Source organism: Mobula birostris, chromosome 7 (genome assembly GCF_030028105.1).
Source record: "Mobula birostris isolate sMobBir1 chromosome 7, sMobBir1.hap1, whole genome shotgun sequence".
NCBI classification, from domain to species: Eukaryota; Metazoa; Chordata; class Chondrichthyes; order Myliobatiformes; family Myliobatidae; genus Mobula; species Mobula birostris.
The window spans coordinates 168287271-168312612 of record NC_092376.1 but is presented as its reverse complement, the minus strand read 5'-3'; the positions used below and the strand labels follow the sequence as shown (position 1 = coordinate 168312612).

Here is a 25342-nt window from a genome sequence, read left to right as displayed (position 1 = left end):
CCATCAGGTTGGAGGCTACCCAGATGGAATATAAGGTGTTGTTCCTCCAACCTGAGTGTGGCTTCATCTTTACAGTAGAGGAGGCCGTGGATAGGCATATCAGAATGGCAATGGGATGTGAAATTAAAATGTGTGGCTGCTGGGAGATCCTGCTTTCTCTGGTGGACAGAGTGCAGGCAAAGGAATTGGTTGTTGAGTTCAGAAGGAGTAGCGGACTGCACGACCCAATTTACATCGGTGGTGCGCAGGTGAAACAGGTCAAAAGCTTTAAGTTCCTCGGGGTTAATATCACAAATGACCTGATTTGGTCCAACCAAGCAGAGTCCACTGCCAAGAAGGCCCACCAGTGCATTTACTTCCTGAGAAAACGAAAGAAATTTGACCTGTCCCCTAAAACCTTCACAAGTGTAGAAAGCATTCTTCTAGGGTGCATCACAACCTGGTATGGAAGTTGTCCTGTCCAAGACCGGAAGAAGCTGCAGAAGATCGTGAACACGGCGCAGCACATCACACAAACCAATCTTCTGTCCTTGGACTCACTTTGCACTGCACGCTGTCGGAGCAGTGCTGCCAGGATAATCAAGGACACGACCTACCCAGCCAACACACTTTTCATCCCTCTTCCCTCCGGGGGAAGGCTCAGGAGCTTGAAGACTCGTACGGCCAGATCTGGGAACAGCTTCTTTCCAACTGTGATAAGACTGCTGAATGGATCCTGCCCCGGATCTGGGCCGTACCCTCCAAATATCCGGACCTGCCTCTCGGTTTTTTTGCACTACCTTACTTTCCATTTTTCTATTTTCTATTTATGATTTATAGTTTAAATTTTTAATACTTACTATTGATTTGTGATCCAGGGAGCGGGAAGCGCAGAATCAAATATCGCTGTGATGATTGTACGTTCTAGTATTAATTGTTTGGCGACAAAAAATTATAAAGTATAATTACCAAACTTCTCTAAAATGTTAAAATCAAACCTGCGAAACTTCGGTTTTACGACGGCTCTGCTGAAACACAGCGACGCTTTGCTGGCAGCAAACAAAACTACTAGCTACTTTATTAATCACACTTTCTCTGGACAATGATCACTGTAATCAGTAGTTTATAGCTTTTGGAGTTGAGCTTTTGAACCACCTGTACAACCTGGCATTTTTGCGGTGTAAACTGATGTCTGGAAGCTGACGAACGGTTGTGGCGTGACGTGTATGGGCCGAAAGGAGGTTGTGGCGAGGCCCGGGTCCGAGAGTGAGAAATGAACCAGTGTTTGACCAATTTAAGCGCCGGGCCAGATTGGGAAGGACGGGTATGGGCTGAACAGGCTGTGGGACCCAGGCCCGAGAGAGTATCAAAGCAGCAGGACCTGTGTCCGAGAATGAGAAACAAACCAATGTTTGGCCAATTTAAGTGCCGGGCCAAATTGAAAAGGTCACTGTCGGGGTTGGAGGTGACGGACCGGCCAGTGGTCAACTCCCTGCTCCTTGAGGTTTATGCTTCTCTGCGCTGCGCTGTAACTAATGGACTCCTGGACCGGCTGTAGTGTTGACTAACTTCGTGGCCGTGGTCTCACTTTTGCGAATGTTAGTTCTGAATGATATTTGCTTACTTTTTATTGTTGGCATAATTCGTTTTTTCTTTACACATTAGATGTTTGACAGTCTTCTTCTTTAAGTTCAAGTTTAATTGCCTTTCAGCCATACATGAATATCTGAGAATACAGCCAAATGAAACAGCATTACTCCGGGTTCTATTGGGTTTCTTTGTTTTGTGGCTGCCTGTAAGGAGACAAGTCTCAATAATATACATATTTTGATAATAAATGTACTTTGAACTTTTCATCCCCCACTTCCACTGGCAATTTGTTCCACACTTCTACCACCCTCTGAAGAAGTTACCTCTCAGGTTCTTAAACATTTCACCTTTCACTCTTATCCCAGGTTCCTGCTTCAGCCAACCTCAGTGGAAAGCCTGCTAATATGAAGCCTACCTAATATATATATCCCTCATTAATTGTGGAAAAAGACCTGTTGTACCAAAAATGTCTAATTTTGTAATAACTATATTCTTGTTTATAAATGTGAGGTCAGAAGTACAGTTTCCTTTTTTGGAATATCAAAGTACATATATGTCACCATATACTACCCTGAGATTCATTTTCTTGTGGGAATTCACAGTAGAACAAAGAAATACAAAAGAATCAATGAAAACTGCACACAAACAAAAACTGACAAACCACCAATGTGCAAAGAAAGACAAACTGTGCAAATACAAAAAAAAAGCCAGTAAATAATTTTGAAAACATCAGTTGTAGAGTTCACAGGTTGTGGAATCAGTTCAATATTGAGATGAGTGAAATGAGGTTATTGGAGTGAGTGAGATGAGTGAATCTTAACTGGGCTGCATCAATCACTTTCAAAGTATGTGCAACCTAGAACTTCAATTTCTTACAGGCAGTCATAAAATCAAAAAAGCACAATAGAACCCATTAGACTAGATTAGATTCAACTTTATTGTTATTGTGCCGAGTACAGATACAAAGCCAATGAAATGCAGTTAGCATCGAACCAGAAATGCAAAGAATAGTGTTATTTACAAAATAACTGCAAATAAAAAGTAAGTACTACAGCACACAAATATAGGAGTGCTGAGAAAGTACAATACGGATGCAATACTGCTTAGTGCTGTGATGTGAGATTCAGCAGGGTCACAGCCTCAGGGAAGAAGCTCTTCCTGTGCCTGCTGGTGCGGGAGCGGAGGCTCTTGTAGCGCCTACTGGATGGGAGGAGAGTAAAAAGTCCATGGTTAGGGTGAGATGCATCCTTGATAATGCTTTCCGCCCTGCCCAGGCAGCGTTTATGGTAGATGTTCTCAATGGTGGGCAATTGGGTGCCGATAATCCGCTGGGCAGTTTTCACCACACACTGGGATGCTTTGCGGTCCGATACGGGACAATTGCCATACCACACTGAAATGTAGTTGGTGGGTACGCTCTCAATGGTACAGCGGTAAAAGTCCATCATTATACTGGGACAGAGGTGAGCTTTCTTGATGCTCCGCAGGAAATAAAGGTGCTGTTGCGCCTTTTTGATCAGGATGGAGGAATTCAGGGATCAGGTGAGATCCTCGGAAATGTGGACACCAAGGGATTTGAAGCTTGAAACACGCTCCACTACAGCTCCGTTGATTTAGATGGGGACATGAGTGTGGCTCCTGGCATGCCTGAAGTCCACAATGATCTTGTTGGTCTTCTGGGTGTTAAGAGCCAGGTTGTTGTTGGCACATCACACGGCCAGGTGCTGGACCTCGTCCCTGTAGGCCGTCTCGTCACCCCCTCTGATCAGGCCAACCACCGTGGTGTCGTCTGCAAACTTGATTATGGAATTAGAACCATGTACAGGAACGCAGTCATAGGTGAAAAGGGAGTACAGAAGAGGGCTCAGCACACAGCCTTGAGGCACGCCGGTGTTCAGGGTGAGAGTGGAGGAGGAGAGGTTGTCTAACTTAACTGATTGGGGTCTGTTAGTGAGAAAGTCCAAGGTCCAATTGCAGAGGGATGAGCTGATACCAAGCTGGCGAAGTTTAGCAATCAGCTTGGAGGGGATCACAGTATTGAATACCGAACTAAAGTCAATGAACGGCATACTGGCGTAAGAGTTGAGGCTGTCCAGGTGGGTCAGGGCAGAGTGAAGTGCCGTGGAGATGGCGTCCTCTGTTGACCTGTCGGTGCGTAAGCCAAATTGATGAGGGTCCAGGGTAGTGCGCAGACAGGATTTCAGATGTGATAAAACCAGTCTCTCAAAGCACTTGGCAATGATGGGGGTAGTGCAACTGGGCAGAAGTCATTCAGGCCCGTGGCAGTGGAATTCTTCGGCACTGGCACGATGGTGGCAATCTTGAAACTTGTGGGGACAACTGCCTGGGCCAGGGACAGATTAAGTATGTCCGTGAAGACCCCGGCCAACTGCCCTGCACAGACACTGAGCACATGGCCAGGTATTCCATCCGGACCAGCTGCCTTCTGTACATTCACCCTGCTCAGGGTGGCACAGACATCGGAGGTGGAAAGTGAGAGAGGCAGTTCACCAGGTGGCAGATCCGTTTTGAGGGTGACCTCCTTGTTCTCTCAGTCAAAGCCAGTGTAGAAGTAATTGAGCTGATCAGGGAGGGAAGCAGAGCTGGAAGGGGGCACAGTACTAGATGGTTTGAAGTCTGTAATGACCTGTATGCCATGCCACATGCACCGGGGGTCCAAGGAGCTGAAATGCTCCTCGATTCTCTGTTTGTATATGTGTTTAGCCTGAGAGATTCCCCTCAGGTTGGCCCTGGCTGAGCTGTAAGCCTCCCAGTCTCCAGACCTGAAGGCTGAATCTCTGGCTTTGAGCAGGAGGTGAACTTCTCTGTTCATCTATGGTTTCTGGTTGGGGAAATCTTTTATTTGTTTTTGTGATGTCACTCTATTGACACACTTGTTGATGTGCTCAAGGACAGAGTTGGTATATAAATCAGTGTTAATCTGAGAGTCTGTGGTGGCACGGGCAGCAAACGCACTCCAGTCTGTGTGCTGGAATTGGTGCTGAAGAGCAGAGTCAGCCCCCTCCAGCCAGATCGTAATAGTCTTCATTGTGGGTTTCACACGTTTAATGACCGGGCTCTACTTGGGAGACCGTCAAAAACTGATGTGTGAAAAAAGTAACAAATCATGCAAACAATAAAAATAAGCAAATAAACTAAAGTTCACAGAATTGAGTCTGTGTTCAGGAAGCCATTCCATCAAGGCAGCAGGCCAGAAGCCTGTTAGTTGCAGGCCTCAGCCTCAGGTCAGTGCAGAGACAAGTAAACCTCAAAGAGCAATGAGCTGATCACCAGCCCGTCCATTACCTCGGGCCCTGACAACCCGACCCTATCAGTCTGGTCCTGTTTTTAAATCAGCCAAGCATTGGCTCGGTCCTGGCTCTCAGGCCTGACCCTGCCACTTCAATTCGACCCCAAGTCCGCTGCAGCAATGGCTGAACATCGGCTCATTCCTTGCTCACGGGCCTGATCCCGCCGCCTCTTCCGGAACTTCTCAATCTGACTCAGCAGTTAAGTCGGTCAAACATCGGCTGAGACCTCACTCTCGGGCTCAGGACCCACTGCCTCGATTTGGCCTGTACTCACCATGCCATCTCACTGCATCTTCAAGACTCCAGTTCACCAAATCCCACAGAGCACCACAAAAATGCCAGATTGTACAGGTTGTTCAAAAGCACAACTCCAAAAGGGAAGTTACAGGCTGTTGATTGCAGTGATCACTGTCCAGAAAAAGTGTGACTAGTAGAGTAGCGAGTGTTGTGTGTTAATATTTCAGTAATATTCAGTATATTGTTTGATTAAGCATTCTTTGTTGTTTGCATAGTATTGCAGGTTATATATAAAAGTATGTAAATGGCGTATGTCATTACGCCACCACGTGATACGTGTGTACCTCGCTTAAAGTAAGAAAATGAAACTGACTCGCATTGTTTCAGCCTCCTGTCTTTTCCTTTCAAATTAGCTTTCTGTTTTGGAGTTACAAAACATAGTAGATTTGTTTGTTGCCTGTACAGGGTTGCTGTGTCTCACCGGCACCATCTTAAACTGGAAGTATAACTTACGTTTTCAGTGTTATTTTTTACTTTTAATTATTTGCACAGTTTGTCTTTTGCACATTGGTTGTTAGTCAGTCTTTATTTACAGTACATATAGCTTTTTTAAAAAAAATTCTATTGTATTTCTTTATTTCCTATAGATGCCTGTAAGAAAATGAATCTCAGGGTAGTACATGGTGACATACGTACTTCGAGAATAAATTTATTTTGACGTTTGACTTACTGAGGTTCTATTTTGCATTGCTGGTGTGGATGTGAACTAGAAATAGCATCGTTTAAGCCTGTTCTTGTGCTATACTGCTTGACTCTTCTCGATGACACAATGCGGCAGTACGCATCTTCTGTATGGAAATCTGAATTTACTGTGTTGAATTCTTTAAAACAATTTCTGTCCTTAATTTTTATCATTACGTATTTATTTTTAACAATGAAGTGAAAGAGAAGATTGGCAGCTTGGGTTGGCTGCTTGTTTGTAGAGTTGTTTGCTGAACCTGGAGGTTAGGCCACAAATGTTTTGACACCAGTCGAGGTGACATCATCAGTGCACAATTGACTGATGTTCCTACCGAACGCTCGTGGATAGCTGAGTGATCGCTGGCTCGTATCCCGGTTATCAGTTGTGAGTTTTGGTTCCGTGTGTGTGTGTGTGTGTGTGTGTGTGTGTGTGTGTGTGTGTGTGTGTGTCGCTCACACCTCCACCTCAATCCCGCAGACACATAGGTTTTTAACAATGTTTTTGTTCAGCAGATTCCAAATAATTGAGAAAAATCAAACTGCTACAAGTTGATTGATGAGGTGGAATAGGTTTACCCCTCATTTTGGTTCACTTATATTCAGCTGCAGAACCAGTGTGGCTGTTTTGTCCTTCGGGATGTGATCAGCTCATTGTAGAGTTACAGAGCTGCTCTTGGTGATTCCCTTTGAAGGCCTTCTCCTAGAGTAGTCTGTGCTCATGACACTTTGTGCTTTTTCCAATCATTATTCAACAAAAATCTCTGATTTATCAGCTCAGGCACGATCGAAGATATTAATAATGTTTGATCCTGCGCCATGAGACTCTATGGTATCTTCCCCTCCCACCTTATTTTAACTTTTTCCTCCTTCCTTTCCATTTCTGATGAAGGATCACAGCCTGAAACTTTGACTGTTTATCCCCATCCACAGATGCTGCCTGACCTGCTGAGCTCCTCCGGCACATTGTCAAGTCAAGTCACTTTTTATTGTCATTTCAACCATAACTGCTGGTACAGTACACAGTAAAAATGAGACAACGATTTTCAGAACCATGGTGCTACATGAAACAATACAAAGACTACACTGAACTACGTAGAACAACACAAAAACTACACTAGACTACAGACCTACCCAAACTTCCAAGTGTATTACTCTAGCTTTCCAGCGTCTGCAGTGCCTCTTGTGTCTATCGTTACACCATCATAATCACATTTCTTCCCCATCCTGATGTTTGGTCTGAACAACAGCTGAACCTCTTGACCATGCCTGCATGCTTTTATATATTGAGTTGCTGCCACATGATTGGCTGATTAGATATTTGCATTAATGAGCAGCTGTACAGGTGTACTCAGTTAAGTGGCCACTGAGTGTAAGATGCGATTCTGAGAGACAGACCATGCTTGTTGACCTCGTGTGGCAAACTCACCTAACTTAGATACATGTTTGTAAGGTGGCTTGCTGTAAGATTGATTGGAAGAGAGGGAAGGGGCTTGTTTTACTGCCATTGTTTTGCTGTGCTTGTTTGAGCAAGATGGTGCGAGCAAACAGTGTGACCAATGGCGACCATCTGCAGACAGTTTATGAAGCTGCACTTATTCTTTCGAATATGACTAAGCTGTGTGCAATTGGAACCTGTGATTTACATTTTGATGGCGCGCTTTGTGACTGATTGAGCGATCTGGTGCTTTACTGTGTCCGAGGGGTTCAATGAGGTTTGGTGCAGAGTGTACGGCCTAGAGGCCCGGAAGTTTGGAGCTGGGGTGCAAGCCCATGGTTGGCTCCATTGCTTCCCTCTGATTAAGGCATCAAGGGCATGAGCCCATGATCAACTCCATGGCTTCTCTCCGATTGAGGTGTCAAGGAAGGTTGAATTTGATGGGGGCGGGGGTGGTGGCTTGTAGGTGCTCGGTGCCATCTGCTGCATTTTGACCTGTTTCCTCTCACTCTCGCTAGCTGCTGTTGGAGGAAAATGCAGGAGTTTTGGGGTCCATGTTGCCCGGATTGATCGCTGAGGCTATGGACTTGTTTTGGGGGACTTTGAGGTTCATGTTGCATGTGTTCCTGGATTCTGGTTACTGTTTTTTGAGCAGCTTGATCGGGGCAATCGATGTGGACTAGGGCGCGCCTTGGCCTGCGGGCGGGCTTGTGGCGGGACACTGAACTGAACTCCTGGTTTGAAGTTTGATATTCTATGTGACGGTCACTCGCTTTTTGCTGTTCGCGCAACTTGTTCTTTTTTTTAATCACGCCTTGGGTGTTTGATGTTCCCTTGAACAGGTTCCATGGTGTTTCTTTGTTTCGTGACTGCCTGCAGGAGGATAGATCTCAGAGTTGTATTCTGTATACGTACTTTGATAATAAATGTACTTTGAATCTTTGCTGCTAGTGTTCTGCTGAACATTGTAGGCATGCTATGTTGGTGCCGGAATGTGTGGTGACACGTGTGGGCTGCCCCCCGCTCATCCTTGTGTTGTGTTGATTATTAAAGCAGATGACACAGGGCACTGTATGTTCTGATGTACACAGGATAAATAAATTAATCTAAATCTAAGGTGAACATTGCAAGTTTAAGTGACGTTACTACATGCAAGTTAAGTGTCTAAACTGATCATTTTAGAAATCAGTCACTTTGGTGGGTGGAGTCACGTATGGGCCTCACGAGGCAAGGATGACAGACATGAGTGAACCAGGTGAGTTTTGGTGGTTTTGTGGTTACCATTACTGATGTCTAGTGTTTTTTTTAAGTTTCAGACATAATTGGAATTTAAACTCTGTACTTGTTATAATGGGATAAGAATTTTAGTCTCTGTTTGTCAGAACAGATCTTTGGATTACTAGTGCAATAATTTAATGTCTTAGCCCGCACTGTATCCCATAACACAACTGAATGAAATTTGTGAGAAAGAATACAAGGGAACACTGTGAGAGCAGATTGCTTGTTTCCTGTGATATTAACTGTGACCACACTTCAAAAGTGTGTCATTGGTTGTAGGGACATTTTCCTGTAGGTCGATGGTCAGAACTGCAAACAATACTCTAAGTTAGGCCTCAGCGATGTCTTGTAGAACTTCACCATACATCCTGTCTCCTGTACTCAGTACTTTGATTTATGAAGGCCAATAGGCGAAAAGCATTCCTTACGACCCTATCCACAGTTGAAGTCAGAAGTTTACGTACACCTTAGCCAAATACATTTAAACTCAGTTTTTCGCAATTCCTGACATTAATCCTAGAAAATATTCCCCGTATTAGGTCAGTTAGGATCACTACTTTATTTTAAGAATGTGAAATGTCAGAATAATAGTAGAGAAGAATGATTTATTTCAGCTTTTATTTCTTTCATCACTTTCCCAGTGGGTCAGAAGTTTACGTACTCTTTGTTAGTATTTGGTAGCATTGCCTTTAAATTGTTTAACTTGGGTCAAACGTTTTGGTTAGCCTTCCACAAGCTTCTCACAGTAAGTTGCTGGAATTTTATTCCATCCCTCCAGACAGAACTGGTGAAACTGAGTCAGGTTTGTAGGCCTCCTTGCTCGCACACGCTCTTTCAGTTCTGCCCACAAATTCTCTATCGGATTGAGGTCAGGGCTTTGTGATGGCCACTCCAATACATTGACTTTGTTGTCCTTAAGCAATTTTGCCACAACTTTGGAGGTATGCTTGGGGTCATTGTCCATTTGGAAGACCCATTTGCGACTGAGCTTTAACTTCCTGTCTGATGTCTTGAGATGTTGCTTCAATATACTCACATAATTTTGGTTCCTTATGATGCCATCTATTTTGTGAAGTGCACCAGTCCCTCCTGCAGCAAAGCACCCCCACAACATGATGCTGCCACCCCCATGCTTCATGGTTGGGATGGTGTTCTTTGGCTTGCAAGCCTTACCCGTTTTCCTCCAAATATAATGATGGTCATTATGGCCAAACAGTTCAATATTTGTTTCATCAGACCAGAGGACATTTCTCCATAAAGTAAGATCTTTGTCCCCATGTGCACTTGCAAACTGTAGACTGGCTTTTTTATGGCGGTTTTGGAGCAGTGGCTTCTTCCTTGCTGAGCAGCCTTTCAGGTTATGTCGATATAGGACTCGTTTTACTGTGCATATAGATACTTGTTACCTGTATCCTCCATCTTCACAAGGTCCTTTGCTGTTGTTCTGGGATTGATTTGCACTTTTCGCGCCAAAGTACGTTCATCTCTAGGAGACAGAATGCGTCTCCTTCCTGAGCGGTATGACGGCTGCGTGGTCCCATGGTGTTTATACTTGCGTACTATTGTTTATAGTATGAACGTGGTACCTTCAGACATTTGAGAATTGCTCCCAAGGATGAATCAGACTTGACATCATTTTCTGACCTCAATCTGATTGAAAATTTGTGGGCAGAACTGAAGAAGCGTGTGCGAGCAAGGAGGCCTACAAACCTGAGTCAGTTACACTAGTTCTGTCTGGAGGAATGGAACAAAATTCCAGCAACTTAATGTGAGAAGCTTGTGGAAGGCAATCCAAAATGTTTGACCCAAGTTAAACAATTCAAAGGCAATGCTACCAAATACTAACAAAGTGTATGTAAACTTCTGACCCACTGGGAAAGTGATGAAAGAAATAAAAGCTGAAATAAATCATTCTCTCTACTATTATTCTGACATTTCACATTTTTAAAATAAAGTAGTGATCCTAACTGACCTAAGACAGGGAATATTTTCTAGGATTAATGACAGGAATTGTGAAAACTGAGTTTAAATGTATTTTGCTAAGGTGTATGTAACTTCTTACTTCAATTGTACCTGTAACACCGCTTTCAAGGAACTCACTCTTCAGGGCTCCACCGATTATTGCATAAATCCTACCCTAGTTTGCCCTCCCAAGGTGCAACACCTCACACTTGCCTGTATTAAATTCCATCGGCCATTTTTCCAGCTGGTCCAAATCCCACTGCAAGAATTGATAGTCTTTCTTGCTTGTTTGCTACATCCGTAATGTTGATGTCATCCACAAATTTACTGATCTAGTTCACCACATTATCAAACAGATTTTTCATATAGATGACAAACAACTACAGACCCGGCACCAATCTCCGTGGCACTCCTCTAGTCACAGATCTCCAGTCAGAAAGGCAGGCGCCTACTACCATTCTCTGGTCTCTCCCACCAAGCCAAAGCCGAATCTAATGTAGTACCTCATCTTGAATGCCAAGCGACTTAACCATTTTGGCCAACTTCCTATGTAGAAGCTTGTCCAAAGTCCACGTAGAAAATATCCGCTGCCTTGTCTTCATCGGCTTTCCTGGTAACTTTCTCAAGAAGCTATGAGAGTGTTTAGATATGACTTACCATAATCGGTCCTTGTCGATCAAATACCTTGTATACCTGGTCTGTTAGAATACCTTCCAATAACTTTCTAATTACTGAAGTTAGTCTCTTGGCCTATAAAGTTCAAGCTTATTCTTAGAGCCTTTCTTAAATAACAGAATGAAATTAGCTAGCCTCCAATTCCCCGGCACCTATGGCTAAGGATGTTTTTGAATACCTCTGCTAGGGCTCCTGCAATCTCTGTACTAGCCTAGCCTCCCATAGAGTCCAAGGGAACACCTTGTTTGGCTTTATATTCCGTCTGGGCAGCCTCCAACCTGATGGCATGAACAGTGACTTCTCAAACTTCCGCTAATGCCCCACCTCCCCCTTGTACCCCATCCATTATTTATTTATTTATTTATATACACACATTCTTCCTCTCTCTCCTTTTTCTCCCTCTGTCCCTCTCACTCTACGCCTTGCCTATCCTCTGGGCTTTCCCCTCTTCCCCCTTTTCTTTCTCCCTAGGCCTCCTGTCCCATGATCCTCTCATATCCCTTTTGCCAATCACCTGTCCAGCTCTTGGCTCCATCCCTCCCCCTCCTGTCTTCTCCTATCATTTTGGATCTCCCCCCTGCCCCACTTTCAAATCTCTTACTAGCTCTTCCTTCAGTTAGTCCTGATGAAGGGTCTCGGCCTGAAACGTCGACTGTACCTCTTCCTAGAGATGCTGCCTGGCCTGCTGTGTTAAAACAGCAACTTTGATGTGTTACCTTCTCAATAAATTCAGTTTGTATTACATGACCTTCCAAGCACAAAACCATGATGACTGTCCCTAATAAGCCCACGTTTTCCAAATGTACATAAATGCTGTCTCTAAGAATCCTCTCCAATATATTTCCTACCACTGACATCAGGCTCACTGACCTATCATTTCCTGGATTATCCCAACTTCCCCTCGTCTGGCACCAACAATCATTCCATGGTCGAAGTCACTTACTGTAGATCACATTTCTTCCCCATTCTGATGTTTGGTCTGAACAACAACTGAACCTTTTGACCACATCTGCATGCTTTTAGGAATTGAGTGTATATGCCCACACATTCCTTCTGCTGATAAGCCTGACTGAAATGATGCTGACACTTTGCACTGTTCCTCTGAGGGCAGGCAGCCTCCTTTATGATGTAACTTTGGGTTGAAAAGTACAACATTCAAGGTATTCTTCTGAAAATTCTCTTCAGTTGGGAAGACAAGACCCCCTGGAGTTTGGTGATACTTTTGAATACACACATGACAGGTATACCTCGTGTTAAACTAGCAATGTGACAACGGTTTTATATTTCTGCTTTGTCTTGCCCCCAAGAGCTAACACATTGCAGAATGACAAATTTTGAAAGAAGAATGTTGGACAATTTGAAAGATAGACATCACTGATGTCTTTTATTATGCTGCAATATCTGCATATGTTTACATATAAATGAAAAATTGCTACTTCTTCAAAATGGTTTAATTACCAGACTTGTCTTAACCTGCACCTACCACAACTTCACACATTTTGAAAAGATTAGAATCAAAATTAGCTGAAAATTGCAAATGGCCCACAAAATAAAATCGTTTCTACCATTTTATGCCAGAAGTTTGCAATTTTTAACTCTTGAGTTTGAAACAACCTATTAAAATGCAGTAAACCTGATGTTTATCGAGGAGGTGAGAGATTATATTTGTAGCATTTTTGATCTCTGAAGATATTGGTACGTATGTGGCTGTGCATCAACTTTTTTTTAGGTACTGATGCATTAGAACATTTTCTAAATATGATCAAGTATGAATGTCCCTCCCTGACCCCCTCCTTCAAAACAGATCAGTCTTTTTCCATTTTCTGGTAACTTGTTAGCAGTAAAGCCTTGGGTGCCACACCACCAGGTTCAGGAACAGTTATTACCCTACAATCATCAGGCTCCTGAACCAGTGTGGATAACTTCACTCATTCCAACATTGAACCGATTCCGTAATCGATGGATTCATTTTCAAGAACTTTACAACTCAGTATTATGTACTGATTTGCACAATTTGTCGTCTTTTGCACTCTGGCTGTTTGTCGGTCTTTGTTTACATATGTTTTTTTTTCCTGTAAATTCCATTGCATTTCCTTATTTTCCTGCAAATGCCTGCAAGAAGATGAATCTCAGGGTAGTAAACAGTGATACATACGTACTTTGATACATTTACTTTGACTTTGATAGCTTTAGTAGTTGTATGCTTTTGTCAACACAACCGAAAGATATATGTGTTCAGCTATTTGTATCTAATTATTAGATTATCAGTATAAATGATCACAAGGAGGTTAATGAAAAGTAAGAATGGTGGCAGATACCAATTAGCTATCAGTTGTACTGTTAATTTTAAGTAGTCTTCCGACCAGGTTTAAGTGTTGAGTAGACTGGAGAAGCAGAAATTTTCCTTTGCAGTGATAAGAGAAAGGTATGTAGATAGCTCAACTACCCAAGGTGCATTAGCCATAAGAATGATACTTGTAATCGTGAATGTACTGAGTAGCCGAAGTTGATTTACCTATTGAGAAATACATTCTGCAGTTGAAATAGTGTTGTCCAATGAAAGTTGCTTACTACACTTGCCTCAAGGCCTGGTTATGCGACCATCGATGCCAGGCAAACAATCTCTGAAGAATATTGATAATGGCTGGGATCACCTGTCTTATAAAGACACTGCCCAGAAGAAGGTAATAGCAAACCACTTTGGTTGAAAAATTTGCCAAGAGCAATCATGGTCTTGGAAAGGCCATGATCGCCCATGCCATATGACACAGCACATAATGATGATTACCACACTTTGAGAACACGCAAAATCTGCAGATGCTTGAACCCAAAACAACACACTCAAAATGCTGGAGCAACTCAGCAGGCCAGTCAGCGTTGATGGAAAAGAGTAAACAGTCAACGTTTTGGATTGAGACCCTTTATCAGCACTAGAAAGAAAGATTAGAAGTAAGAGTAAGAAGGTGGGATGGCAGATGATGGGTGGAACTGGGGAGGGGGTGAAGTAATGAGTTGGGAAGTTGATTGGTGGAAGAGATAAAGGGCTGGAGAAGGGGTAAATTCCCTGGTCCTGATCATCTCATTTTCACTATGAATGTCCAATCCCTATATGCCTTCATCCTTGATCAGGATGGCCTTAAAACTCTCCATTTCTTTCTGGACAACAGACCCAAATAGTTCTGCTCCACCACCACTCTCCTCCATCTGGCAGAATTGCCCCTCACTCTCAATAATTCCTCCTTTGGCTCTTATCATTTCCTTCAGACTGAAGGTGTAGCCCTATGAGTACTCGCATGGATCCCAGCTATGTCTGTCTTCTTGTCGGCTATGTGGAACAGTCCATGTTCCAAGCCTGCACCAGTATCGCTCCCCAACTCTTCCTGCACTACATCGAGGACTGCATTGGTCTGCTTCCTGCACCCATATTGATCTCATGGACTTCATCAACTTTGGCTCCAACTTCCACCCTGCCCTCAAATTTACTTGGTCTATTTCAATGGTTCCATTTAATATTAGAGAATGTATACAGTATACAACCTGAAATTGTTAGTTTACGCAGAAATCCTCGAACAGAAGAAAAATCTCAAAGAATGAATGACAGGAAAAAAACATAAGAGCCCCAAAGCCCCTGCCTCCTTCCATGAACAAGCAGCATCAACCCCCCCCCCCCCCCACTTATTCTAGCATTAACAGCAGCATTCTCAACACACACTAGGCAAACAACATCATGGTCTACAGCGCACAGGTAAAACTAACTGTTCGTGCCAACATTTCAACATCCCACAGTCGTGCTCACTCACTAACAAGGGACAGACAGGTATCACTCCTTCCACTGGGGGGGGGGGGGGGCAAACAGTCGCTGTTTCAATGTTACAGTCTGAAGCGTTGCTTTCATTTCGAGTTCCCCAACTCAAGAATCGGCAACAAATTCTCACTCACCATCGACAGAGAGAGAGAGCATGATCGATCACTGAGTGCAGAGGACTCCAACAGCTGCTGTTGCTGTCTTCGACGTTCCAGCTCCCACTACACTTCAGTTCACGACACTGGTGTGAATTTATGTCCACAGAGCTGCACAAGGCCACAGCCTGAAGGCCCCGACTTCAGCCCGAACCTGAAGGTATCGAAACATGGCCATTTGACGAGCTCCACGATAGGAACATCTGCAGTTTGAGTGCCACTGTAGATCAGAGAACCCGACAGGATCCCAGCCACCCTGAAAAGGAAAATAGAGACATTAGAAGAAGAAGAATTTAACTGTTTCACTGATGGGCTGGGAGACAGTCTATCTACTGATATCTTTTATAACCCCACTGATTCTCAAAGCTACCTTGACTATACCTCTTCCCATTCTGTCACTTGTGAAAATGCCATCCCTTCTCTCGGTTCCTCCTACTCTGCCACATCTGCTCTCGGGATGAGTCTTTTCATTCCAGAACTAATGAGATGCCCTCCTCCTTCAAAGAAAGGGGTTTGCCCCCCCTCCACTACCAATGCTGCCCTCACCTTCATCTCTTCCATTTTGCACACGTCTGCCTTCACCGCACCCTCTCGCCACCACACCAGGGATAGGGTTCCTCTTATCCTCACCTACCATTCCGCTAGCCTCCATATCCAGCACATGCTTCTCCATAACTTTGCCATCTCCAACTGAATCCCACCACCAAGCACAACTTTCCATTGGCCCCACCCCACCACTTTCCACTAACCACAAGGATTGCTCCCTGTGCAACTGCCTTGTCCACTCGTCCTGCCCTACTGATCTCCCTCCTGGTACTTACCCTTGCAAGCGGTACAAGTGCTACTCCTGCCCCTACACCTCCTGCCTCACGACCACTCAGGGCTCCATGTGAGGTGACTCTTCACCTGTGAGTCTGTTGGGGTTATCTACTGTATCCGGTGCTCCTGGTATGGCCTCCTGTATATTGGTGAGATCAGATATAGATTTGGAGTGCTTCGTTGAGCACCTACACTCAGTCTGCCAGAAAAAGCGGGATCTCCCTGCAGCCACCCATTTCAATTCTACTTCCCTTTCCCATTCCGACATGTCGTCTTCTGCCATGATGAGGCCACACTCAGGCTGGAGGAGCAACACCTTATATTCCGTCTCGGTAGCCTCCAACCTGATGGCATGAACATGGATTTCCTGAACTTTTGTTAATTACCCTCACCATGTCAGCTTCACCATTACCCAGTCCTGTTTTCCTCTCTCATTTTACCTCCTTACCTACCCATCACCTCCTCTGGTTCTCTTCTTCCTTCCCTTTCTTCCATGATCTTCTACCCTCTCCTCTCAGATTCCCCCTCTTTACTTCACACCCTCCCCATCTCCCAGTTTCACCTATCACCTGCCACCTTGAACTTCCTCTCTTCCCCCCTCCTTCTTACTCTGACTTCTCGTCTTTCTTTCCAGTCCTGATGAAAAGTCTCTGCCTGAAAGGTCAGCTGTTCACTGTTTGCCATAAATGCTGCCTGACCTCCTGAGTTCCTCCAGCATTTTGTGTGTGTTACTCTGGATTTCCAGCATCTGCAGAATCTCTTGTGTTTATACCATGCTTTTCTTCTTCAAAGCTACACAAACTTTGAAGTGCACATATAGATCCTTTGAAAATGTAGAATTATTATTTTGTTTTTGCTGACTTTGTGGACCTGGAAAAGTCCAGGTGATAACACTAAAAATCAAATTGTCTTTATTACTATAAACCAAAGATTTAGAAACTCAGTGGCTCAATGCAAAACATATCCAGGTGCCGACTGTAACAGTGACAATAACCCAGTAGTATGTCATGTAAAAGTAAAACTTAAAAAACTAAAGAAGCAAAAATCTGAACAATCCATTGACTACTTGCAATTAATTAAAGAAGAAAACTTAAGAGAAAAATTTACAATTGAAGTAAGGAATAGATTTCAAAGTCTAGAAATAGAATCTGTTGAAGATGATAGCAATCATGTAGAAATGGAATTTAGCTCTCTGAAGGATGCTTTGGTAGAATCAGCCAAGTCAGTGATTCCTAAAAAAGGAAAAAGCACAAAGAATAAATGGATGACAGATGAAATCAAAAATCTAATGACAGAAAGGAGACAGAAGAAAACAAATCCTATAGAATATAAGTCCTTAGATAAAAATGTTAAAAGCTTATGTCAAAAAGCCAAAGAAGAATGGTTAAACCGGGAATGTGAGCAAATAAAAAGAATCCCCATTACTGATCCAAAAAGATTACATCAACAAATCAAGAATATCACTGGGTAAAAAGCTCCCCTGTTCTTCAGGTGGATGTTTGAAAGCAAAGGACGGTACCATTATCATGGAAAAAGATGTGATTATGCACAGATGGACTGAGTATTTTCAGGAATTGTTTGAAGACGATCGAGGCGAAAAACCAGAAATTAAGAAAAAAATTGAAGGCCCAAGTATTTTAAAATCTGAAGTTCGTAATGCAATAAATAAGATGAAGAAAGGAAAGGCAGTAGGTCCTGATGAATTAGTAATAGAACAAATTATCGCCCTTGAAGATAGTCATGGTCATATTTTATTGATCCGGGGGGAAATTGGTTTTCGTTACAGTTGCACCATAAATAATAAATAGTAATAGAATCATACGTAGTTAAATAGTAATATGTAAATTATGAAATAAGTCCAGGACCAGCCTATTGGCTCAGGGTGTCTGACCCTCCAAGGGAGGAGTTGTAAAGTTTGAGGCCACAGGCAGGAATGACTTCCTATGACGCTCTGTGCTGCGTCTCGGTGGAATGAGTCTCTGGCTGAATGTACTCCTGTGCCCACCTTGTACATTATGTAGTGGATGGGAGACATTGACCAAGATGGCATGCAACTTAGACAGCACCCTCTTTTCAGACACCACCATGAGAGAGTCCAGTTCCATCCCCACAACATCACTGGCCTTACGAATGAGTTTGTTGATTCTGTTGATGTCTGCTACCCTCAGCCTGCTGCCCCAGCACACAACAGCAAACTTGATAGCACTGGCCACCACAAACTTGTAGAACATCCTCAGCATCGTCCAGCAGATGTTAAAGGACCTCAGTCTCCTCAGGAAATAGAGACGGCTCTGACCCTTCTTGTAGACAGCCTCAGTGTTTTGACCAGTCCAGTTTATTGTTAATTCGTATCCCCAGGTATTTGTAATCCTCCACCATGTCCACACTGACCCCCTGGATGGAAACAGGGGTCACCGATACCTTAGCTCTCCTCAGGTCTACCACCAGCTCCTTAGTCTTTTTCACATTAAGCTGCAGATAATTCTGCTCACACCATGTGACAAAGTTTCCTACCGTAGCCCTGTACTCAGCCTCATCTCCCTTGCTGATGTATCCAACTATGGCAGAGTCATCCCAAAACTTCTGAAGATGACAAGACTCTGTGCAGTAGTTGAAGTCAAAGGTGTAAATGGTGAAGAGAATGGGAGACAAGACAGTCCCCTGTGGAGCCCCAGTGCTGCTGATCACTCTGTCGGACACACAGTTATGGAATTGAAAAACTTACTGATTTAATCAATGACATTTATGAGACTGGAATAATACCAGAAGAGATGAAAAAATCAGTATTTATCACTCTTCCTAAGAAACCGGGTGCAATAGAATGTGAATTACATAGGACCATAAGTTTAATGAGTCATATCACCAAGATACTAAAAAGAATTTTGATGACAAGAGCTAAAAGTAAGATACAAGCTGAGATAGGTAAAGAACAATGGTTTTGTGAAAGACAAAGGTACAAGAAACGCAATATTGATGTTAAGGATACTATCAGAACGAGCTATTCAAGTGCAAAAAGATTTGCTTGTTTATTTTATTGACTACACAAAAGCATTTGATAAAGTGAGGCACAATAAGTTATTTGAAATATTACAGGAAACTCTAGATCTAGATACGAAAGACTTCCACCTAATCAGAAATCTGTACTGGGGACAAACTGCCGCTGTAAGAATAGATGGAGAAGTGAGTCAGTTTACAAAAATCAAGAGAGGCGTTAGACAAGGGTATGTTTTCTCCCCTGATTTATTTAATGTGTACAGTGAAACAATATTACAAAAAATAAGAGACATCTTGGGAATCAAAGTTGGCAGTGAAAACATCAGATATGTGAATGACACTGTGTTAATTGCAAGTACGGAGGAAGAACTACAAAACTTAATTGATATAGTTGTTAAAGAAAGTGCAAAAATGGGTCTATCTATCAATTACAAAAAGACAATTTCAGCAGAATTATCGCGCTCTGTTTAAAGAAATTCCTCCTCAGCTCTGTTCTAAAGGGGCATCCTTAATTCTGAGGTTTTGCCCTCTGAGGCATCTCAATAATGAATACCTAAAGTGCTGGAGGTATGGCAGATGTCACCTTTGCAAAAAAGTCTTTAACGGAACCTTGGTGGGACAGGACAAGGCAGCTGTGTTCACTCTGCAGCCTTTCTGTAGTATCCCGAGCTTGTTAGTGAATCGGAAGCAGGTTTAATGTCACCGGCATATGACATGAAATTTGTTACTTTAGCGGCAGCAGTTCAATATATGATAATACGGAAAAATAATAAATGAGTAAATAAATTACGTTAAATATATATATGTACATTATCTAGTTAAAAAGTGCAAAAACAGAAATAATAAAAGTAAGGTCGTGTTCATGGGTTCAATGTCCATTTTGAAATCGTATGGCAGAGGGGAAGGAGCTGTTCCTGAATCACTCAGAGTGTGCCTTCAGGCTTCGGTACCTCCTTTCTGATGGTAACAATCACCTGCGTGATGGGGGTCTTTAATAATGAATGCAGTCTTTCTGAGGCCCCACTCCTTGAAGATGTCTTGGATATTACAGAGGCTAGTACCCAAGATGGAGCTGACTAATTTTACAACTTTCTTTGGCACTTTGGATTGCGTGCAGTAGTCTCTCCCTACCCCATACCAGGCAGTGATGCAGCCTCTCAGAATGCTCTCCACTGTACATCTGTATAAGTTTTCAAGTGTCTTAGATTAATGTCTTTTTATGACAATTAGTACATTGTAAAGGAGCCGATGTGATCTTCTGCCATATGGTCCATCCACTTCAAGGTTCAGTGTGTTGTGCATTCAGAGATGCTCTTCTGCACATCACTGTTGTAATGTGTGATTATTTGAGTTACTGTTGTCTTCCTGTCAGCTTGAACCAGTCTGGCCATTCTCCTCTGACTTCTCTCATTAACTAGGCATTTTCACCAACAGGACTGCTACTCACTGAATGTCTTTTGTTTCTCACATCATTCTCTGTAAACTCTGAGATTGTTGCCTATAAAAAACCATGGAGATCAGCAGTTTCTGAGATACTCAAACCACCCCATCTGGCACCAACAATCATTGTTTCCCTCTCACACCTTCTCTTCTTACCTGTTTATTATCTTCCTCTGCTGCGCTTCCTCTTCTCTTTCTTCCATGGCCTTCTCTGCTCTCCTGTCAGATTCCCTCTTCTCCAGCACTTTATCTCTTTTACCAACCAACTTCCCAATTCGTTACTTCACTGCCTCCCTGTCTCCCGGTTTCACATATCACCCACTCCCTTATGCTCCTTCCTCCCCTCCCCCCCACTTTCTTAATCTGACTTCTTTCCCCCTTCCTTTCCAGTGCTGATGTAGGATCTCAGTCGGAAATGTCAACAGTTTATTCCCATCCATAGGTGCTGCTTGACCTGCTGAGCTCCTCCAGCACATTGTGTGTATTGGTCTAGGTTTCCAGCATCTGCAGTACTTCTGGTGTCTTAACATTACACGATCATAGATCACATTTCTTCCTCCTTCTGCTATTTGGTCTGAACAACAACTGAACCTCTTGACCATGCCTGCATGCTTTTATGCAATGAGTTGCTGCCACATGATTGGCTAATTAGATATTTGCATTAACAAGCAGGTGTACCTCATAAAGTGGCACCTGAATGTGTATGCTCATTATTACTGCTAGGATTTTATTTCAAATTTGTGTAATCAGTTGATTTCAAGTTTGCAAGGAATAAGGATTTTATTGATTGATTGAGATACAATAGAGTGTAGGCCTTTCCAGCCGCAGCACCCAGCATCATCCCGCCCCCAGTTTAACCGTAACCCAATCATGAGATAATTTAAATTGACCAATTAATTTACCAACTGGTACATCTTTGAACTGTGGGAAGAAACCAGAGCACCCGGAGAAAACCCTCATGGGGAGAACGTACAAAGCCTCGGAATTTGAACCCGGGCGGGTCACCTCTACTGTAAAGTATTGTGTCATCTGCTAGACTACTGTGCTGCCACAGGGTTATAATTGTGAATTATGCCCAGCGCTGTATGAATATCAAATACAACATGTAAAGATGCTTTCTTTACCTTTACAATTGTCACTTTTGTAGTGTTCTCGTGCAGTGTGTTGAAACTCTGACTAAACACCAAGTTAAACCGGAGCCAATGAAGACAGAGTCATAGTAAGGTTAACCATTTACTCTTCCTTCAGTTCGTCCTGACGAAGGGTCTCGGCCTGAAACGTTGACTGTACCTCTTCCTAGAGATGCTGCCTGGCCTGCTGCGTTCACCAGCAACTTTGATGTGTGTTGCTTAACCATTTACTGTTCACTCTTCCACATTAACATCGTATGGTGAAAACGGTTGCTAAAAGAATACAAACATATACAGTGTCTGTTTCATTCTGGTGACCACGCGCGCTCTCTTCTTTTAGCGAGTGTCTCCAGCCGCCCCGAGTAGCGGGCGAGGGGGTCGCGTCAAACCGCCATCGGGCTCGAGCCGACCCCGCGTTTGAAATTGAAAAGCCGGCACGCCACCGCCCCAACCGCCGCTTGCTTAACAGAAACCACGTTAATATTTTTACTTCAAATACAAACGTTTGTACATTCTTATTTACAGCGTTGCTTGTATAATGTTTCTTTTTGGGTAGAAACAGAGCTCGTCACGATCATGCAGCACGCGAGGCACCCACCTTCACACCTTCTCCGAATCGGTTACACATAAGGCGCGGCGAAACCGGAGGTGACGTCATCACATGCCGTGATATACCATAGACAATGAATTTACTTTTGTTATACTGTAACTTAATTATCAACCTTTAACTTTAACTAGAAAATAGTTACAAACAAATCATTTAAAAGGTAGACCCAACAAAGTCAAATAAATGCCTGAAGGGCAACACAACTTTAGTCTTAGAATTGCATTATTACTGCCCGCATGTCAGAGGATTCCCACTTTTTAGGTCTTGGTAACTGATTCTGTTGGTTATGGGGCTTAAAGTGTAAAATACTACGTTTTAAATGTTCTTATTAAACTAGCTTGAGTCTTTGGTTGCTCTGTTATGTTTCAAACTGTTTGTCTTTACAGGAACGCTTGTCAGAAATTGAAAATAATTTGGCTAAGGTGATGATGCTCGACGCTGACATCAAAGCTCTTGAGAGCCGGAAAAGGCAAATGGAAGAGGATAATCGAGATCTGGAGGAGAAAATGGAGCAGGTTTGTTTGTTTTGTGTCATTAGGCTAGTGTAGATAATTTCATGTTTGTAAATATGATATAAGTATCTTTACATTCAGTAGTTTCTTTGGCTGCTTCATCTACTCAGAGATGTATCTCAGAATTGTATACGTACTTTGATAATAAATTTACTTTGAACTTTGATTGAAGTGAGTTATGCCCTGGCTTTGCAGAATTCATTTTCTATTGTTTAATAATTTTGGCAGATAAAATCAATGTTAGTCTGTAAGTTTTTACAGCTTTAAGCTTTTATAATAGTACCGGATTTTCAATGTGATAAAATTTTTAAGTAGTATGTATTATTATTATTTTTAGAAGATCAAAAGGACTTCATCTATCAATAAATCGTTTACCCGCTGAGTTTCTCCGGCAGATTGTTACTCCTGATTCCTGCATCCGCACACTCTCCTGTCTCTGTTGTGAATCACACGTTGTCATTTGGCAACTTCCACCATTCCATCTGGAATTCATGAGGACTCAGTCCTTGCCCCCTCTAATTTCTCAGCTGATGCCTCCCCTTAAGAAAATTGACTAAAAGCATAACATCAGTTTACACGAGGATCCTTCATTTTGTATACGGTCTCCAATAGCTTCCGTTTTCATTCTTGAAAGTAGCATCCATCATCTAGGACCCTCACAATGCTCCCTGCTCGCTGCCGCCATTGGGAAGGAGGTGCAGGTGCCACACCACCAGGTTCAGGAATAGTTATTACCCTACAATCCTTGGGCTCCTGAGCCAACATGATAACTTCATTCATCTCAACTCTGAAATGATGCCACAGTTCACAAATTTACTTTCAAGGACTCTACAACTCGTGTTCTCGATGTTATTTATTTATTTATCTATCTATTAACTATTTGTTTTACTTTGTATTTGCACAGTTTGTCTTCTTGACATTGGTTCTTTGTCAGTATTTCTATGTAATATCAAGGTGGTATACGGTGACATATACGTACTTTGCTAATAAATTTACTTTGAATTTGATTCTTCGTTCTCTCTCTCAACCACATCAAACTGCCTATCGATGAACAGGCACTAAATGAGCAGAAATTTCCTTCTGAGTACTGGGCAGACTGTTCTCTTACAACTAGACATTGATTCCATCTCTGTGTGGAGTAGCTGAAACTAAGCCATGATTTGTAATGTGTTTGTGAAATTTGACAGTGGACTTCAGCTGTGTATCTACCCTTTCACTCAGTTTCTTCCAATTCCAACACCACAGCATTGTCCCACACTACTGCAGACACAGGTCATCTGCAACAACTCTTGCACATGTCTTTGTTATCTTTGAATAGCTAATCCAAAAATATCAGATGATAATTTTTTTTTCCATTATCTGTTCTTTCAACATTCACATCAGTTTTCTTTGGCACCTAGCGAATGGGTCATAGTCACCCATTTGCATCTCCTGCAGACAGACCACCTGTTCTTCACCTATCTTTTCTCTATCCTTTCACCTTGTCACTCCATCCTTCATCATTTATTCTCTCCTCTCTCTCTCGTAAGAGATACTTCCTTCTGTTCTCTTACTTCTCACCCTCTGTGCATCTTAAAACTGTTCTACCTATACAATATTAGGTATATATAATTGAGGGGTATGGATAGGATTAATGCAAGCAGGCTTTTTCCACTGAGGTTTGGTGGGGTTAAGGGTGAAAGGTGAAAAGTATAAGGGGAACATGAAGGTAAACTTCTTCACTCAGAGGATTGTGAGAGTGTGGAATGAGCTGCTAGCACAAGTGGTGTTTGCGAGCTCGATTTCAACATTTAAGAGAAGTTTGAATAGATACTGGGATGGTAGGAGTATGGAGGACTATGGTCCCGGTGCAGGTTGATGGGAGTGGGCTCTTTAAATAGTTTTGGCATGGACTAGATGGGACAGAGGGCCTGGTTCTGTGCTGTACTTCTCTATGACTCTACCTCCAAATTGTTTTGATGATAGATCATGAGCTTGAGACCATTAAGACATGGGAGCAGATTTAGGCCATTTGGACTGCTCCGCCATTCCATCATGGCTGATCTATTATCCTTCTCATTCCCATTCTCCTGTCTCTCCCTATAACCATTGACATCCTTACTAATCAATGACCTGTCAACCTCCACTTTAAAGATACCCAGTGACTTGACCACCACAGATTCACCACTCTCTGGCTAAAGAAATTCCTCCTCATCTCTGTGCTAATGAAACATTAACCGAGTCTCTGTTCTGCAGGCATTTCTTACTTTTTTCTGTTTTTCATTTTAGATTGTTAGCCTTTAGGCTTTTACAATAACAGTTTTTATCTCTGCAGGCAGTTTAAGGGTTGGCCCAACATTACTTTAAGGGCCTCTAACTTGGTGACGGGTAACCAAAGCTCCTTTCCTCCAACTTTGTTTAAGGGTCATCAAAAAACAATGTGTTGCAATTGTGATGACTCATTTACTGCCTGTCTCTCAACTTGCTGAGCCTCAATGCATGTAACTTTTGTGGAAAGAGAAGCAGATTTAATGTTTCAGGTTACAGACCCTTTGTCAGCCCTAATGAAGGATCACTGACCTTAGATGTTAACTCTTTGTCTCTTTCAACAGATGTCGCTTGACCAGCTGAGTGTTTCCATAAGACGTGTGTAAGAGCAGAATTAGACCATTCACCCATCGAGTCTGTTCTGC

The 25342-nt window shown here is 42.8% G+C and overlaps 1 protein-coding gene across 2 annotated transcripts in view; it reads left to right on the top strand.

The window, feature by feature from the left end:
• Positions 1 to 25342, top strand: part of rad50 (RAD50 homolog, double strand break repair protein) — a 200868-nt gene that overhangs the window by 39776 nt on the left and 135750 nt on the right. For both annotated transcript variants that reach the window (XM_072264068.1, XM_072264067.1), the window contains exon 7: positions 22545 to 22673. In XM_072264068.1, the coding sequence (XP_072120169.1) occupies positions 22545 to 22673 (129 nt within the window). The remainder of the gene's footprint in view (positions 1 to 22544; positions 22674 to 25342) is intronic.